The 19,948-nt window shown below is 41.6% G+C and overlaps 2 protein-coding genes across 4 annotated transcripts in view; one reads left to right on the forward strand and one right to left on the reverse strand.

The window, feature by feature from the left end:
* FAM227B (family with sequence similarity 227 member B) overlaps nucleotides 1-7,642 on the forward strand; it is a 213,309-nt gene extending 205,667 nt beyond the window's left edge. The window contains exons 16-18 of the mRNA XM_064570500.1: nucleotides 634-708; nucleotides 4,385-4,454; nucleotides 7,523-7,642. Coding sequence (XP_064426570.1) covers nucleotides 634-708; nucleotides 4,385-4,454; nucleotides 7,523-7,642 — 265 coding nt within the window. The remainder of the gene's footprint in view (nucleotides 1-633; nucleotides 709-4,384; nucleotides 4,455-7,522) is intronic.
* Nucleotides 7,643-7,652: 10 nt separating this feature from the next.
* The window catches only part of GALK2 (galactokinase 2), a 114,298-nt gene continuing 102,002 nt past the window's right edge, over nucleotides 7,653-19,948 (reverse strand). For 2 of the 3 annotated variants that reach the window (XM_045900116.2, XM_045900115.3), the window contains exons 9-10: nucleotides 17,797-17,998; nucleotides 7,653-8,226 (exon numbers count right to left, since the gene is read on the reverse strand). In XM_045900116.2, the coding sequence (XP_045756072.1) occupies nucleotides 8,010-8,226; nucleotides 17,797-17,998 (419 nt within the window). In that variant the 3' untranslated portion in view covers nucleotides 7,653-8,009. Of the gene's footprint in view, nucleotides 8,227-17,595; nucleotides 17,715-17,796; nucleotides 17,999-19,948 lie in introns of all 3 variants that reach the window. The other variant, XR_010405021.1, reaches the window with a different exon arrangement.

The following is a 19,948-nucleotide window of genomic DNA, read 5'->3' on the forward strand; positions in this document are numbered from 1 at the left end:
GCTGTGGTTGGGGGGATGCACCCCAGCATGGAAAGCCCAGAAGAGAGCTCAAGGGACTGAGTACTGTTTATTTACAAAGAAGAGCCCTGGAAGAACAGAAAGGTGTGTTTGCAGCATGAGTTCCCTGGAGCTGGAGTGGCAGTTGGGGCGGCACTGAGGAAAGCATAATCAAATACAGCAAAGAGAGGGAAATGGAAGAACAGCCAGGCAGGTCTTATCCAGCAGGCAGGACAAAAGTTTGAGCCTCTGCTTTCCAAGAGTGCCCGTTCCCCTCCCACCTTCCTCTAGCCCCCCAATCCCCCCCACACATGCCCACGCACACACAGCCCTTAGATTTCCAGTGCCCGGTTGGAAGAACAGGTATGGACACTTGGTGAGAGGGCCCCTATGGAAGCAGCAAGGCGGAGTCCAAACCATACCCAGGTGTCACGGGTGACGTCTTTGGTATGTATTTATAGGAGGGGGTGTTCTGGGGGACTCCTCACACCAAGTAGTGCATAGGGAGGGGATGCTGAAGAATTGGGTTTCTAAAGGACTTTCACTGACATGAAGTCAGAGAATTGTTAATTTATTCTTTCCCAATTAGAAATCCTGCTTTATTTTAAAATTTAATTTGAAATTTTGATTTTATAGAGAAAAGCACAGAATTAACGAAGAAATAAAACTGCTAAAACAGCGGCAGGAAAGAATTGACAAGGAGCTTGATAGGTTTGTTCCTTATTCAACTTTGTAGTGATTAAAAATATTTTAACTGAGGGGCGCCTGGGTGGCTCAGTCGGTTAAGCTTCTGACTCTTGGTTTTGGCTCAGGTCATGATCTCGCGGTCATGGGATCGAGCCCCATGTCGGGCTCTGAGCTCAGTGCAGAGTCTGCTTCAGATTCTCTCTCCCTCTCCCTCCCACTCATTCTCTCATTCTCTCAAATAAATAAATTAAAAATCTAGGGGCGGGGCGCCTGGGTGGCTCAGTCGTTGAGCGTCTGCCTTCGGATCGGGTCATGGTCCCAGAGTCCTGGGATCGAGCCCTGCATCGGGCTCCCTGCTCAGCGGAGAGCCTGCTTCTCCCTCTCCCACTCCCCCTGCTTGTGTTCCCTCTCTCGCTGTGTCTCTCTCTCTGTCAAATAAATAAAATCTTTAAAAAAAAAAAAATCTAGGGGCACCCAGGTGGCTTAGTTAAGCAGCTGCCTTCAGCTCGGGTCATGATCTTGGGGTCCTGGGATGGAGTCCCACATCAGGCTCTGTGCTCAGTGGGGATCCTGCTTCTCCCTCTCCCGCTCCCCCTGCTGTGCTGTCAAATAAATAAATAAAATCTTTTAAAAAATAAAATAAATTAAAAATCTATTTAAAAAACCATAAAACATTTTAATTGAACAAATGTGTTACATAAAACTACAATGGGTTTATTATGTAAACATACATCAACTCAGATATCTGCAAAGAGATTTCCTACTCAAGAGTCCATCTGGAATAACATTTTGACCTTCTTTGTCCACAGAACCAACTACTCTGCTAATTTAATTAACTGCTAAACATCACCATCATCTCCTTTTACTCTTCAGCTTTAGGACTTAAGCTGAAGGCTTTTTAAAAAAATAAAAAATAAACCCGTAACCATGCCCTGCCCTAGGGAAGATGCAAACTAGAAAAACAACCTATTTAGCTGGTCTCCCTTGGGCTAGTTCTTTGTTCCCCTTCTGCCCCTACACACACAAACATTTTTGGGGCACATTTAATTTGTTTATTTTACAAATTAGAGTATAAAGAGGAAAACTATAAAGTATTGAGACTAACCTACTTCTACATACCCACATGCACAAGAATGTGTCAGATGAGCGCAGCCCTTCAGACGGGTGCCTTGCAAGACCACAGCTGTGTGCCATTCATCTTCTAATTACTATTTTGGAACTTAAAAAGCTAGTTTCCTATAGAGCTGTCCAATCACTATGTTGTACACCTGAATCTAACGTAACATTATACGGATGCTATACTTCAGTTTTTAAAAAAAAAAAAAACTAGTTTCTGGGCTCCTGGTTGGCTCAGTCAGTGAAACATGCAACTTTTGATTTTGGGGTTGTGAGTTCGAGCCCCACATTGAGTGTAGAGATTACTTAAAAATAAAATTTTAAAAAATAAATAAAATAAAAAGTAAAAAGTTAGTTTCCCATTACAGGAGAAAATCCACTCCATTACTTTAGAATATTATCTCACTTTTTACCAAATATCACCCAAATTTCCCCTTCACAATACCTACATTAGAAAATCTGATTGCAAGGGCGCCTGGATGGCTCCAGTCGGTTAAGTGTCCGACTCTTGGTTTCAGCTCAGCTCATGATCCTCAGGGTCTTGAGATCAAGCCCCATGTCAGGCCCCATGCTGGACATGGAGGCTGCTTGGGATTCTCTCTCTCCTCCTCCTTCTGCCCCTCTCCATCTCCCCCACCCCCCACTCTCTCTCTCTCAAAAAAGAAAGGAAGGAAGGAAGGAAGGAAGAGAGAGAGAAAGAGAAAGAAGAAAGGAAAGAAAGAAGAAAGGAAGATAGGAAGAAAGAAAGAGAAAAAGAAAGAAAGAAAGAAAGAAAACAAAGAAAGAAAGGAAAGAAAGAAAGAAAAGAAAGAAAGAAAGAAAGAAAAGAAAGAAAGAAAGAAAGAAAGAAAGAAAGAAAGAAAGAAAGAAAGAAAGAAAGAAAGAAAGAAAGAAAGAAAGAAAGAAAGAAAGAAAGAAAAAGATCTGGTTCCAGGTGACTTTTACAAGTTCCCCCAAATTAAATCTATATGGGACAGGATTTCTCATCACTGAGGATGTAACAGAAGAATGTAGGACAGTCAGAGCAATTTGCAAGAAGCACTCAAATATGTTTTATGCAATGGGACATTGTTAGAGAAAATAAAGGGAAATATTCATATATATAAATCTCATATGCCTGTTAAATCTATAGGCACAGCATACACGTTTCTATCTGTAACCTTCAAAAAAGAGATACTCATGGAGAGGAAAGGAAAGATAAGCAGAAAGATGGGGGTTAGGTAGTGGTGGTGGTTACAGCCACTGAATTGTACACTTTAAAAGGGTGAATTTTATGGTATGAGACATATGTCAATAAAACTGTTATTTAAAAAAGACAAGAGGGGCACTGTATATTAAAAGGGTGAGTCAGAAGATGGCTTGATTTTAACAAAGTGAGATGAACCAGAGTTCATCTGAATATGACTCGCATCTCAAGGAGATTCTTAGAGGGTGTTACCGAGAAAGGGCATCAGGAATATTTTGGAGTGTGTTTAAATAGGACTATGAGAAAGAGACCCAGACTGGGAGAGCCAGATTTGAGAAAAGCGGGAGAGGAGAGACCCAGAGGGTAATCCTAAGTGAAGAGAAAAGCCGGTGGAGGAGATAAAATGGGCAGAGATAAAGCAGAAGATGAGTGAGGGGCATTTGTGGGCGGCAGAGCACTAACGCAGGAGGCCTTTAAAGAGCTAGGCCTACTGCGCCCCCAGGGGTGCCCGACACTAAATGCTAAAGAAACCGAGAGAGGCGGCCTTGCAGGGAGGCTAACTAAACTTTGTGCTTTAGCAATGTATATTTGGAATTTTCCGAAATGTTTACTTCCTACAAATCCCATGGAGGAAAAATAATTTTAAAATGTCTCACTTGAAAATTGCCAGTGAAATTAATAGCCAGCCATACGTCCTTTTTTCATTTTTGTTTCTCTTGCTAATGTTTCTCCTTCATCCCCAGTTCTTACCCATCCTAGCTTTTGCCTACCCCTGCCTCTCCCCTCATCCACAGATCTCTGGAAAGTTTTCTGCTGCCTCCTGAATTCAGCTATCCAACTCCTTCCTAAATATTTCTTGAATGAGTACTCGGTGACAAAAATCAGGATAGATTCCTGGATTCCTGCGTCCACGAGCTTCCAGCCTTGTCCGTCCCTTTCCCCCCAGATCTCTCCCCTGCCAGCCCCTTGTACTCTTTTGTCCCCATAGACACTCCTTAAAGTCTGCGCCAGAGCCGGGCAAGCGAAATCAGTTCAGCAAATACTGTGTTCACTCTCTCCTCACTGAAGAGAATGCTTCACTCCGGTGGTTGAATTGAAGGCTCGAGTCACACTGCTTGGGTTCAAATCCTATATTACTTGCTAGCTGTATGACTGTGGGCAGGTTAATTAACCTACCTGAGCCTTTTTGTATATAATATAAAAAATATATCCAGTATATAATACTGGATAGTAGTACCAACTTGATAAGACTGTTGTAAGGACAATTGAACGAATATATGTAAACTGCTGGTAAATGCCCAGCATATTAAATTTTGTGTAAATGTTAGCTCTTAGATGGTGTCAGTATAAAAACAATTGGTTTGGCTACTGATTTTTTTTTTTTAATTTTTTGATTAGACTCCAGGCAAAGGCTACCAAAAAACCTTACGAAGTTAAGAGTGACTTTGAGAATTTCCTCCATAAACTGGTATGTTTCCCTTTTGAAGATAATTGAGAATTCTCTCTGTAGCTTCTCTTATATGGACTGGACAACATTTAATAAGCAATATATGGTTTCACATCCAAGTCACAGTGGCAAGGTAGAATACACTATTGTCATTTAATCATCCACGTGTACATTTAAAATAATCTGTTTTTCATAGTAGTGACGACCTCATGCCCACTTATCCTCATCCCTTGCTTCCGACCACGGGCAGTTTATGCAACTGAAAACCTCCAAATGTGGTCAAAATTTCAAACTAATAGAAAATTATCAGTGTGTGAAGTCATATTTTATTTTCTGTTAATAATTCAGTAAAAAATATATTGGTTTCTAATGACCGTGTTAGATGAATGGTCCCTGCAGAAATTAGAGAAGGTTCTAAACAGGACTCAAATGAGAGAGAGGAAGAGAAGAAAGGAAACTGCTCCGTCTTTCCAGTTTTCTCTGTCCCCTCCTCATCCTCTTCCTTAACTTCTGGGCAGTTCTGTTAAATCTGAAGGTTCTTCTTCCCTTCCAGCAGGCAAAAACAGGTAGAGAAAAAAGGTGCAATAAATGTGGGGGTTGGGAAATCTGAGGTCAGAAACAGGAGAGAGCTTTTTATTTTTAGCATGTCTCTAGAACGATCCTCATTGTCTACTGCTGTGATGTCAAAAACAGAGGTCAAATAATCTAATCAAATTCCCGTCTGAGCCAAAAAGTGAGAGGAGGGAGTAAAACACCTGGGTATTTAATATTAAACAAATAGGACTATCCTTTACTTCTGCACAAAAAAATTCTTTCTCCTATTCTTCTTGGTCTCCCTTCACTACTACTACAGACATGGGTACAATTACTTCTGAGGTATAAGAAAACTACTGTGCCAGTGTGCTGGTGGAAGGCAAGTGACCTCAGCGGGTATGTGGTACATGGCCTGAGTATTGGGGAAAGTACAGGTTATGGAAACTGTAGCACACTGAAGGGCCCACGCCTCATCCAAACAAAGCAATACCGCAGCTCTAGTTCACACACACACACAAACACACACACACACACACACACACACACCGCCCCCCGCCAGGAGTGGAGGCCAGTGGAGAAGCAGATCTTCCACCATCAGGAATCCAGATTCTTCTGTAGAATTCCTGATTAGAACCCCACATTTGTCAATACTCTGGGGGCCAAACTAAATGTATCTGCAGACCAGATGTGGCCCATGGGCTGCTGGGTTTGTAACCCCTCCTCTAAATGCTGGACTTGGAGCTCTTCAAAAGCTACCTCCAGCCAGTATAACCTATCTTCTCCACCGTATCCCAGGGCAAACTCCTCACCCCCACTGAACCTTCTGAATACCCCATGTTTGCTCATACTCATATACTCACCCATCTGCAGTGCCTACTCCCCAGCTTTCAAATTCTACTCATCCTTTAGGGCCCTGCTCAAATTCCACCTTCTTCATGAAGCTTTTTTCCAGTTGTCCTATCCCCAACCTTCCCAGAAAAGTTTGAGATCTCTCATAATTTCTAGAATAACAGTGATGATTTAACTGAAAAACAGTTCTTTTCCTCAAGCCAGACATTGAGAAAAATAGAGAGTAGATCCCTGGCTCAGAACAACTGCGTCCTCCAAAGCAGAGGGCACGATGGAAATTTTTACTCACCTGTTGCAAGAAGGAATCTCATGGTGAAAAATTTAAATAGAATAGCAAAGCAATGGAAAGTACCACATTTTTTGTTTTTTGGGTTTGGGGTTTTTTTTACAGTAATCCAGGTATCTTTAAATAATTATGTACCAACCACAGATCTTCTGTGGAAAATGGAAAGGTATTTAAAAACAAAGAAATACAATCTGGGGTGCCTGGGTGGCTCAGTCTATTAAGAGTCAGCGTTTGACTCAGGTCATGATCCTGGGATCCCAGAATTCCTCACTTCTCCCTCTCCTTCTCCCCGTCCTCACCCCCACCCCAGCTTGTGCTCGCTGTCTCTCTTGCTCTCTCTCACTCCCTCTCAAACAAATAAATTTTAAAAAACAAAAACAAAGAATTATTTAAAATCAATTCAGATTTTGGATTATTGGGTGTTATAAAACTCAAAATTCTTTCAACAAATTTGACTTAAGCTTTCTCAATCTCAAGTGTTTACCTTTCTTAAAAGAATGAAAATACACCAGGAGTTTGTTTTAGAAGAATGGGTTTCCTAGTACTTTATATGACTGCTGTCCTTTGAGAAATACTAGAACCAGCTTTGCCTTAGCCTCTCTGAAACTGAGACTCAAAATGATGATGTCCAGTCTTTAGGCTGTACATTAATGAGCAAAACAATCATAGAATAATACAAAATTGTGGTAATTTTCTGGATAATTCATACCCTAAGACTGCTGCTGCCTCAATTATCCGATAATATCAGCAAAATGTTTTTTGGTCTAAATCTTCCTATAATTCAGAAAGGCCCTCTTGCAAGAAAGCCATTCACTTACCATCACCACATTACACATCACCACAAACACTTCTGGCCACTTTTTTTTTTTTTTTGACCACTTTTGATAAATATATACAGGACTCACCAACACCCCTACCCAATCCCAGAACCTACTCTTACCCACGGGCCTGCACACCCGTCCTCCACTGGTCAACATATACACACGAGAGCGGCTAGTCACACAACAGACCATTGCAGGGCCTGGGTGCGGTTTCCCAGACCAGTAAACATGCCTTTTGGATCAGAGTGGCATTTGAGAAAAGTTAGCACAGAGTGGGAAGAAAGTAAATTCAATGAACAAATTGAATTATCTGAATTATCATCCAGATAATTCTCTACTTCAATGTGAACAGAGATAAAGACGGAAAGCGTCTTTTATCTAAGTTTCTCTATTAAGTGATAGAGAAAGGTCAGGGCCAAAAGAATTGAAAGTGATTATTTATGTGATAGCACATAGTTTTTAAAAGTAAATGAGCCTAAATCCATCTTTGCTTTAAAAAAAAAAAAAAAGTGATTCTTCTCATCTTGATAATTGGTGTAACCTCACATTCAAGTATCCAGGAAAATTTATCAATCTTTAATAACATATTATTCTAATAGCGTTCTGAAGCTCGAACCAAGAAAGAGTTTCTGGCATCTCTCTCATCATCATCATCAACAGAAGACTACAACTATGAAGAAGAAGAAAGTCAAGAGAAACCAGAAATGAACTGTGTTTAAGAATATGGCATACAATGCAATTGTATCCTTTTAATTGTAGCAGTATGTTTAATTCAACGCCAATCCATGGGGTCAGTATCGAATGTCTTTTATCATTCATCTTAAAAAATCCTGAAATCAATAAATCTCAGTAAATCATCCTTAAGAGATCTGTCCAAGCATAATTTTGGCTCTTATTGGTAGAAACATATTTTAAAATGGAAAAATAATCATTATGAAGCACAGAGAGCTTTCAACCATTTCTTTGGAAATACATCTTGATAATAGCAACCGTTCATCATAATACAAAACAGAAAGAGGATTAATTTCCTGTGGCATAAGAAGTTCTGCCAGTCCTAAATGCCCTAAATAGTTTCTCTGAGATTTTTTACATTATTTGGGCCTCAAGGAAAACCAAAGCCCCGCCTCCAGGTTTGGTAGCAAACAAACTCTGCTTCTCAAATGTGACGTTTCGGTCGCTCCTCTGGTAATAAGCTTCGTGCACGTTTGCTAGGAAGCTGGTCAGCTTGTCAGCAGGTACTAGCGATACCGTGCAGCCTCCCCATCCTGCTCCAGTGAGTCGTGACCCTTGAGCCCCAAACTTCCTAAAACAGTGAGAAAAAAACCACACATTAGAACCTGTAAATGAAAATGAGAGTGGCTTGCCTGGTGCGTAGAGAGAACACACAGCCTACTCAAGTTCTAAGAAGAGAATATGTGTGGGTTTCTTTGTGAGGGAGGGGGAGGGTAGTTCAGTGTGGCCAAACACTAGGACATGAAGAAATTTATAGTGTTTCAGAAGGTGATTGGAAATTTAATTGTATCTAAAACTAGGTCATGATTCTGGCTCTAAGCAGTAAAAGTTAGCAGTACTATTTGGTGAGAGCTGACAATAACCCACTATATAGTCTTGATCCCATAAAGTCACCAATTAAGCAGTTGTATACAGCAAGCTTACAGGTGATCAAGACGAGGCAACAGGCATGATCAACATTATGAATCAGAAGGTGGCTCCAGATGAGGTCAAATCCAAATTTAAAGTGCAAGTCGTATACAAGTGAGGACTTCCTCCAGTGGCTGTTTAAGGTGTGTCCTTAAGGCTTGGCTATTCCACATAAAAGAATCCGTCCCCTAGAACAGATAGCCTAGATTTGTGCTGAATCAATTTATCCACAAAGAACATATTATTAAACTCTAGATCAGTTTGTCTGTTTAATCTCTAATGGGAAGTTATGTAGACCTTTCCACAAAAAGGACAGTGGCCTCTACATGTCCATATGCATCTTCCCTGCACCTCTGGGAGCTGGTCTAACCACTGGACTCAGAATTTACCATTAGCCAAACTCTGTGATAGGGATGGAAACCCCTATTTAAACCACCACACAAAAAGAGGTCATTTTAGTCACCATCAACCAGGCACAGTTTCAAACCTGAGATCTGTACCAAAGTGAGAGGCCCTACGCAAAGCACAAGGGTCCCTCATCTTTAAAAGATGTCATTTATCCTGATAATAAAAGTTAACGTGTACTTCCAATTCTTCCTAATAAAATTTACTCCAAATTCATAGCAGATTAAAAACTCCATAATTAGTTTAGCACAGTTTTGTCCCCTTTTTTCCATCTAAATGAGCTACTTTACTTCCTGGAAAATATCAATAGAATATTAACCCTCCTCTAGGACATCAGATTTATGGCACACCAGTAATTCATTTTCCCCTCAATGATTTTTTCAGTTGATTCCTTTTCATCATCTGTTTTATTCATTAAAGTTTATTTTTCAAATGAAAATAGATGTTTAAGGGAGAAAACAAGATGCTTTCAAATAATAAAGATTACTCATCTCCTGCTGTCCCTCAGACATTCAGGTTATAGCCCAGTAGCTGAACTGAGCCTGGACTCCTATCATCCAGGCTGAAAAGTTTCTCTGACTGTGGGATTCTAGGAGATTCTAGGATAATTCTGAGTTCCCAGGCTGGCAAAGGGTCATTCTGCAACTTAGTGATTTGAAAGACAAAACAAAAAAAACAAGTTGTGATATGCAGTCACATCAGACTATCTTTCCCATGGAAGATGCTGAAATCAAAAAGGAGGTGTCACTGAGGCATCTCTGGAAGGCCCTAACACCAGGGCATCAAAGCCATCCGGGGCATGGTCTAGAGAACAACAGGGTGCCCTCCTGTGTGATTCTCTAAGATCCAAGCTCTGCCATTGTGCTGGACTCAAACCAACCAGGTCCTTTATGGTCTTCAATGGACTTCCAGGCATATTTTCCTACACTTTCTCCTTTGAACAGGTTCTGAAAGCTGTGGTTTCAAAACTGAACCTGAAGCAAACTGAGTGTTGTTTCCAACTGGCTGCGAAACCCATAGGAATTGTGCCAAAGGGCTTATTTTCCTCAGCATCCTGCTAGTCTCCAGAAAGCAGAAGCTAGAAGTCTTCCTGGGTAAATATATTCACTTCTGAGTCTCCAGAGGTGCTCTGTCGCCACCCTGCCTGCTGCAGACAGAAATGGACTAGGCTGCATCAGCCACAGGATCCGAAATCATCAGGGCTCCAATTTCCCCAACAGAGAATGATAAATGCCATTATAAATAGCCTTCTGCCCCTGAGTCGATGGCACTTGTGGCCACAAATCAGGGGGCTGCCCCACTAGCTGGCCAGCAGCCTGCCCGGCTATATACACTGACAAAGGGCAGAAAGGTCCTGTCTGCAGTGTTCCAAACTGGTCCTTAATATGTATGCCCTTTGGCATATGCCGTAGAAATTCAGGGAGAGGGGCACCTGGGTGGCTCAGTCGTTAAGCGTCTGCCTTCGGCTCAGGTCATGATCCCAGGGTCCTGGGATCGAGCCCCGCATCGGGCTCCCTGCTGGGCGGGAGGCCTGCTTCTCCCTCTCCCACTCCCCGTCCTTGTGTTCCCTCTCTCGCTGTGTCTCTCTCTGTCAAATAAATAAATAAAATCTTTAAAAAAAAAAAAAAGAAAAGAAATTCAGGGAGAAATCCGGAAGTTAGGAGACCAGTATAAGCTTCATATTAAGAAAGAACAGTGGGTGAGCCATATTTTTCCTGTGAGAACAGTTAAGACATTAAAAATACAGATCCTTGAGGTCTTGCACATCAGAGAAGCAAAATACAAGACTTATGAAAACCAAAGCCCTAGAATCCCCCGAAAACCACTTTTTTGTGGTGACCGGATGGGAAATAATGTGGAAGGGTTAGTCAAAACAACAAAAGCAGCCTCTGCCTTATCATAAGTGTGATCTATGAAACAAAACAACGGCTAGGGCAGATGAGAGATGAGATTATAAAGAATGTTCCCTTTGATCCTTTTATCACTGAAAAGTACATCCATATAACTAATTTTCCAGGCACCTAATATAGCCTGACGAAAATGTCCTACTCTAAACGAACTGATTGGACCATAAAGCACTTACTAAGATACAAGGTACAGAAAAAGGTATGGGGGTGGAGGGAGATCCAGTAAGACCCAACTCTGCTATAAACTACAAAGGAAAGAAGCAAGGAATTGTATTGTATTGTATTTCAATTCAATTTTATTTATTTCAAAATATTTATATATATAATTATTTCCAAATATTTTTAATTTAGAGACAGGTTATATCTCTCTAACCCCAGCCCAGCACAATTCCAAACATTTGGTAGCTTCTAATAAATCCTTGTTGGGTTATTATTATATTTGTTTTAAAATATCAAAATATAAATTCAGGCTATTTTGTTATTTAATTAAGGTTAGAAAACTTCAAATATGTGAAACAAAGTATAATAATAAAGAGACCATGTCCAAACAATTATAAAATATCTCTTTTGAATGAACAAAATATATATATTTTTAAAGATTTTATTTATTTTTGCAAGACAGAGAAGAGAGAACACAAGCAGGGGGGAGCGGCAGGCAGAGGGAGAGGGAGAAGCAGGCTCCCCGCTGAGCAGGGAGCCCGATGTGGGACTCGATTCCAGGACCCTGGGATCATGACCTGAGCTGAAGGCAGGTGCTTAACCGACTAAGCCGCCCAGGCGCCCCTGAACAAAATATATTTTTAAAGAAATAGCTAAATTTTAAAATTGAATTTTCTGAGGCACAGAAAACAATTTTAAGTTACACGTGAGACAGCTCACATATGTATATTATATATAAATATAAGCTGTTAGTAATGTATTCTGTATGTGGAAAGACTTCTAGCTCCTGCTTTAAAGCCTAGAATCTTCTGGCTACAATCTCAGGCAAACAGACCTTCCAGAACAATTTCTATGATTTTTGCAGCCACGTTGGAAACACTTTCAGATTGTGTTAGATTCAAGAGACCACAAACTTCAAATACTGTTCAAATGAGAAAGTACAAGAAAACATAACTCTGTAAGTCTATCTGAGCAATGTAAGCCACCAAACGCAATGGAAGACCCATTGAATTGGTTCCTACAAATGGCATGTATAGAATAGGGATGGGGGTGGGTGATGGAGAGGACAGTAAGTAGAAGACAGGCCCAAAGAGAAGTGAGCTCCTAAGTGCAGCTGAAATGGGCCTCTCCCTTTATATGTCAAAGTGTGAAGATTAACCTCAAGATGATGAGAAAGGGAACATACAAATATGGGTTTACACTGCATTCTTCCCTGACATGGTCAGGAGAATGGGTGCAAGAGGCTGAGCAGCAGAGCTGTGGAATAAAGTTTGAAAAGACTTCTGAGGAAGACAGCAAATTAACTTTTGGATTCTTTGTTAGTCTATTAACATTTGTCATTCATCTTCCTTAATAGCTTGGACAATGATGCAGCAATGAGGTCTCTAATTTCACCAAGTGTCAAAACAGAAATAAAAGGCATTAGCTATTTTTTCTTAAGTATAACCAAGAAAACCGATAACGAATGATATAACTGACTTGATTTCAGAACTGTTCTGTGTTTCTCAATGAATCCTACTTCACAATTTAGCTGTGTCTTAAAATTTACATTTTGTTCATTTAATAGAGTTATTTTATAATTGGACAAGCTTCATCTTTTCCTTTCATCATTATACTTTCACATAATTGAGGTCTTCTAACATTAATTTAATAAAAATAGTAAACAGTCTAACTGCATAAATGTAGTTTCCTTTCTTTGGATGCTAAACTGATTTTCTCTTAAAGAACAGTAAAAGCCTCAACTGAAAAAAAATATCCTTTCTTTTTCCCCCTCTTCTCTCCACTTGGGTCACATAGTAGCTTCTTACACAGTATCCTTATAGGCTAGCTACCTAGAGATGCCTTTTGAATATAGTCTAGCTCAGACCACATTAAGATTTCAGCTTGTATGACAGGTGTTGGTGAGGATGTGGAGAAAGCGGAACCCTCTTGCACTGTTGGTAGGAATGCAAACTGGTGCAGCCACTGCGGAAAACAGTATGGAGGGTCCTCAAAAGGTTAAAAATAGAACTACAATCCAGCAATCACACTACTAGGTATTCACCCAAAGGATACAAAAACACTAATTCAAAGGGATGCATGCACCCCAATATTTATAGCAGTTATTTATTTTTTTTATTGTTTACAATAGTTATTATTTACAATAGCCAAGTTATGGAAATAGCCCACGTGTCCATCGATTGATGAATGGATAAAGAAGATGTAGTATGTATGTGTGTATACACACACACACACACACACACACACAGAATGGACTATTACTCAGCCATAAAAAAGAATGAAATCCTGCCATTTGCAACGGGACATGGATGGAGCTAGAGTGTATTATGCTAAGTGAAATAAGTCAGTCAGAGAAAGACAAATACCATGTGATTTCACTCCTATGTGGAATTTAAGGAACAAAACAAATGAGCAAAGGGAAAAAAAGTGAGAGAGAAAGAGAGAGAGAGGCAAATCAAGAAACAGACTCTTACTATAGAGAACAAACTGATGGTTACCAGAGGGGAGGGGGGCAAGGGAGGTGGGTTAAACAGTTGATGAGGATGAAGGAGGGCACTTGCTGTGATGAGCACTGGGTGATGTATTCGAGTGTTGAATCACTATATTGCACATCTAAAATTAATATTACACTGTATGTTCAGTAGTTGGAATTTAATATAAACTTTTTAAAAATTAAACTTAAAAAAAGATTTTAGCTTGTATGTAGTGCCCTAGGTATCTAGGCACTGAAATCCTTCATTAGCTCAATCAGTTAGTTGTCTTTTCATGCACATAGTTTCCAAGCAGGCCTTCAGGAAAAATAAAGGAATTCTAAAGTGGATCAGGAAGTAAAGATTATCTCTGGCCTTGCTCCTCCTTGTACCCATTTCAGCTTCCCTCTGTCGTCTTCTGTCTCCCAAAAGGCAACCAACCTTCTCAGGCTGCCCAGTCTTAGTCACACCTTCCCCACTGGTGTTAACATTTTTATTTTATTTTATTCATCATTATTATTATTATTATTTTGGTTGTTAACATTTTTAAAGGGACAGGGAAGGGTGGAGATGATCATGATTCTTAAACAAAATACTAACCTCCCAGAAGTTGGGTTTATGTACCGGCACTCCAGGCCTTGTCAGGGCCCTTCCCAGCACAACCCACGCCTCAGCTCCCCGGCCCAGTGAACAGTCATGAAGCTTCAGGAGCAACCGGAGCTTAAGAATGTCTCATTTTTCATTGAACCTTTCCATACTTTTACCATCTACTACTCTCTATTACACATCTTCCTCTCCCAGTTTTAGCCACCCCATAACACCACTATCTTTTTCATTCTTCTGCATTCCTCCCTCTTCCTCCTTATGTCCACACACAAAAAAGTGTGTGTCAGAGCTCTTGAAAGTGACTTCGGTGTCACATAGGACACAAATACCCAATTGAAAAGCTTTTGCTTGCTCAAGGGAAGAATGGCATCAGTGAGAGTTCCTGGGGGGCTGTCCTCTGAGGTTCGTCGCCACTTAGGACCTTGTAGTAACTGGCAACCAACAGGAACATTTGAAGAATATCTTCTGGTCACAGTGACAGCAAAGAAAAAAATAATTATATAAGAAGTTTAAGGACCCGACAACTATTTATTCTGGCCAATATTTACAACATGCCCAAAGGTAACCTTTCAATATGGGAAACCTGGTCCCTATATGGTTATGGAATAGGTAGAAACTAATTTTGATGCTTAGCAATTGACTTCCCAAACAAAAACAACCATAAAAAGGGGAGGGCGCTCCTTATACTAGACACAACTGAATTTTCCTCAGAAAATATAGCAGATGAAAATGGGCTAGACAGAAATATTTTAAGAAATAAAGTATTTAAGTGTTAAATTCAAGTATTAAGCTATTAAGAAAGGAGCTTCCAAAAAAAATAAGTTAAATAATAAATAAAAGGTGCACTTCTAAACCCTTTTAAGACATAGCCACTAAATCTTTCACTGGAACCACATTTTTAAAAATATATAGACCTGGGGGCGCCTGGGTGGCTCAGATGGTTAAGCGTCTGCCTTCGGCTCAGGTAAAGATCCCAGCGTCCTGGGATCGAGTCCCGCATCGGGCTCCCTGCTCCTTGGAAGCCTGCTTCTCCCTCTGCCTCTCTCTCTCTCTCTCTGTCTCTCATGAATAAATAAATAAAATCTTAAAAATATATATATATATATATAGACCTGGAGTGCCTGGGTGGCTCAGTCGTTAGGTGTCTGCCTTCGGCTCAGGTCATGATCCCAGGGTCCTGGGATCAAGTCCCGCATCGGGCTCCTTTCTCTTTCTCTCTCTCTCTCTCAAATAAATAAAATCTTTAAAATATATACACATACATACCCCTATGGACTGTTAGAACAGAAAAAGACACAGGGCTCAAAAGGAAAAGTGGCAGAGCTAGGACTCAACCTTCCTCACTCAAACACAGTTGGCCTCCTACCATACACACTGCCTCCCCCGCTCAGCATGGTTTTGTTCAATGTTCAAACACCGCACCCTATAACAACCAAAGTTTCCATTATTAAAGCTTTAAAGCCAGGAGAGGAAAATAGGTTAAAAAAAAAAAAAATGACCCACATTCCATATCTTGGTAAACCCAAGGGAAGAGAAAGAGGTGTGGCAAAAACACTGGGTCGGGAGCTCGGCTTCACACTGACTCATGATGTGGTTGAAATCACTTCACCTCTCAGTGCCTTCTTGGATCTCACAGTCTCCTTCCTACTCTCCTACCTTATGGTACTACGAGATAATCCCAAACCCAAACTGTGAAATCGGGCTTCTCAAAATGAGGCTTTTAGGGGAACGAGGAAAATTTCTCAGGCAAAAAGCCCAGCAGTCCTCTTGATTCCTGTCTTTCACCAGGGTGATGTTTTGCATCTTCCTTCGAGGCACATCTGGCACCAGATCCTGCGGTGCTTCCACTACCACCTTTTTCCACCCAAAGCCAGAGTCCTTCTGATGGCCCATGAGGCCCACGTTGTATGCCTCCCCCACAACCTCTCTTCCTTCATCACCTGCCACTCTCTCCCTCTTGACTGCCCTCCAACCTTACTGCTTTGCTAGCTGTTCCTCACACGTGGCAGCCACGTCCCCACCTCAGGGCCTATGCACTTGCCATTCTCCTTTCTTCACTTCCTTCAGGTCTCTGCTCAAACATCATCTTCTCAGGGAAGCCTTCTTCAACCAATTCCTAGAAAGATTATCCACCCAACCTTGGTGCCTTCTATCCCTTCTGTTTTTTTTTTCCATAGCACTTCTTACTACCACTCGATTTATTTTTAATTGTCCCCTCCCTCTTTCTCCATGAGAATGTAGACTCCAAAAGAGCAAGAGCTGATTGGCCATCCCAGGAAGAGAAAGTTCTTTAGCGAAGTCCAGGAGGCTGGCAAATGCCCCTTCACTGCCTTTCATGTGGGATTCAAACTATTCCACTACCTTCCAGGCAAAGACACTTCTTCCTGATTTCTGCACAAATCATCCCACTTCCTCTGATTTCCAGAACTGAACAATATTTGTCCCTTCCATTTACTGGGCCCTTGATACTTTCAGAAAAGAGCACTTTTAATGGAACAAGCCCCGGAAGGCTTTTTGGCAGTTAGTGAGCAAACTCTGACGTCAAGAGAAGGATGCTCATCAATGCTATGTTCAAACCTCTCTACAAGTTGGGTTATACATGCCATTTGTGATCACTGGAGCTAGATGATTTATACTTTTCAAGCTGGGGGTGTAGCAATGAGTGAGGCAAGCCATAGGCGCCAAGTGGTTAATTATATTTTCATGACTAATTGCAGGCAGTTCTGTAACATCTTCTCACAGTGGAAATAACATCTAGCCATTTGAGAGTTCTCCCAATTTCCCTTTCAGTTTTCCCAAGGTCAGTGAGATCCCTTCTGGGTAAAGTGACCATGCTACTGTATCCATTACCCCCACTCTCTAACAATTATAAGGAAGCTGTTGTCAGGCTTTGTGAAAGAGTTTTCCTCTTTACATTTCTGTCTCAACCAACCAGTTATAAAACAGGCTTTCGTCAAATCCTTACTTCTCCAACTTGCCTAACCTAAATCTGGATGGCGGAGGATGCCGGCTTTCCGAGTAACTCCTTCAGCAACCTCCCCTGCCCCCAAATACACTCCGATCAGGTTTGAGGCCCTCTTTCTGTTTTCTCCTTCCTTTTGAGTAAAGCTACCAGGGCGCCTGGGTGGCTCAGTCGTTAAGCGTCTGCCTTCGGCTCAGGTCATGATCCCGGGGTCCTGGGATCGAGCCCCACATTGGGCTCCCTGATCGGTGGGAAGCCTGCTTCTCCCTCTCCCACTCCCCCTGCTTGTGTTCCTGCTCTCACTGTCTCTCTGTCAAATAAATGAATAAAATCTTTAAAAAAAAAAAAAAGCTACCAAACGTAGGATACCAAACAGAAGATGCTGGCAGGGCACCGCTGTAGTGGATACCACTGATGAAAACATGACGAGAAAGTAACCGCAGCATCCCTGTCTAAGCAAAGCTCCCCAAAATCTACCGAGTCATCCCCAGACAGAAAGACGGGAAGAACGGATTCCACACCTGGAGCCTCATAAAGCTCTGGAGTCAGATCTCCAATCTTTCTCCCGCAGATACTGAGGAGGGAACAAGCTTAGCTCTGTATACAACACCTCAGGAAGTGAGGCCGGGTCTCCTTTCACCTAGAGGGTTATGAAAATATTGCATTGTTCTCATCCATTTAGACAGTTTCCCGCCGCCGCCCTGCTGCTCTCTCAGCCTCACCGACAGATGTCCACCAGCTGGTCCAGCTCGGGGCAGCTGCACTCAAACAGGTCCCGGCAGCTCGCGTGGCTCTGGCTCATTAACTCCCCCAGCAGCTGGACCGTGTTGTCAGGTGCTTCCTCACATATCTTCTGAAACCGGAGCACCCGCGCAGCCTCGCTGTACACGTGCTTTGCCCGCTGGTAGGGTTTGAAGACGAGCACTTAGGAAGGAAGGGGACGGGCAACAATGAGAAATATTTACTGGACAACCCCGTGCAAAGAAAAATAGTCATTGAGGACTTCCGTGTCTATCTTCATTATCAACACCTTAGGCTTTAAATAGGTCTCTCTTTCACCGAAAGAAACCTTCATAGTCTACATTTGTCTCTTTTCAAGTCAGTTTTCCTTTTTTCTTGATACAGGACACAGTGTCAGGAGTACACTTTCTTCCCTTCATTCTGCACACCCAGACGTGTGCGCACACGTGCGTGCAAACTAACTCATCCCACAGGGAGGGGAGGTAATGTGTGTTGGGCACTCCCTACACGTCTGGCCCTTTGGAGGCACTGTCTCACGGAGTTCTCAGGGCGCTGGGGGGGTGGCAGCATGACCCCTGTTTAACAGACAGCAGACTGAACTCACATGCCCAAGGTCACACATCCAGAAACTGGAGAAGCGGAGTCTCAATCAGGATGTCTGATCCCAGGGCCACATTCTTTCCACTGTGACCCACCAGAAAGGACCACTGAAAATGCTTATGCTGGCAATTCTATTTATAAAAATGTATCCTGCAGATAAGCACAATTACTTATATATGTACACACACACACACACGTACAGCAGCATTATCTATCATAGCAGAAAATAGGAAACAAATGTCTAGTAACAGGAAACATTTTAAAAATCAAGCTACCTCCGTTAAAAATGTTACTGCTATTAGAACTCAGATTCTAAGACCATTTACTCATAGGAAATTATTCACTATCAAGTGAAAAAACAAGATACAAAACTGTATGTACAATTGATCCTAATTTTGCATTCACATATACACAATTTATGTAAATTTGAATTTCTAAAACTTCGAAGAAAGCACCAAAACATTAACAGTTATTTCTGTGTTACATTATGGGTGATTTTATTTTCTCCTTAACACATTCCTATACTTTCTAGATTATCCACAATGACTCTAACTTCAGTTACAGAAACACGTCCTATTGCAATGGCTTTATCTATAATGCGTACACACTCCCTTGAATAACAACTGGGACCCCCTTACCGTTTTCAGCCTTGCTGAAGTGGCTGAGCTGGTGCTGTGGCCTTGGGGAATTTGTGATTCCATGGAAGCTACCTAGCCTCCTGGAAAGAGCCAGGGCTGCGAATCACAAGGTCTGTCATTTCTTCTCAGCTCTGTGACAATTAGCTGTACCCAGTTGCTACCTCTACACGGTTCTATTTCCCCATCTCTAAAACGAGGTCTAACATTTTATGATTCTATGAAGATCTCCTTCCAAGGCTTCCCCCTTCCCCTATGGTTGTTAGATGTTGTAAAGAGGATGCTCTGACCGTTACCTTCTGTCTGCACCCCCAGTTCTACTCTCAGGAGGCTGACCCATATGATTACACCCCTGGGTTCCCTTGCCGTCTAGACTAGGGAAAGGGAGATCATTGAGAAATGGGAGGGAAGAGAGTAGGTCAGAGGATTTATTCCCCAGCTCCCTCCTTGCAGCTGGTTCTGCCACTCCACTGGACAATGAACATCCTCTCGAGGTAGCCTTTTCTACATGACTTGATCCTCCAGTGTCGGCCTCCAGGTTTCTCTCCCTAGACTTTTACTACTTTTTCAGAGGTGCTGTCACATTTCACTTAATGAACCAATAAAGTTTATTAAAGTTTCAGGTCACATTTTTTCCCCTTCCACAGCACTGTCCAACTCTTGGAGATGGGTAAAAAGGCAGCCATGGCTAGAGGAAGTGAAGCCATTCTTAGGATTTGTGTGAAGTTCAGTAATTACAAGGTTGGGGCTACCTTTCTATAAATAAAAAATTAAAAACAGTCTCAATTCAGTCACATTAGGTATATTAAACTTACAGTTAACTACTGACATCAGTGAAATGATGCAAAATTCATATCAATTTTCCTGTTCTCTTTCAAAGAGGCCCTAAATTCAGTCA

The sequence above is a fragment of the Mirounga angustirostris genome, unplaced genomic scaffold (genome assembly GCF_029215605.1).
Source record: "Mirounga angustirostris isolate CCGP_5_RB_7025 unplaced genomic scaffold, mMirAng1.0.hap1 SCAF_9, whole genome shotgun sequence".
NCBI lineage: Eukaryota > Metazoa > Chordata > Mammalia > Carnivora > Phocidae > Mirounga > Mirounga angustirostris.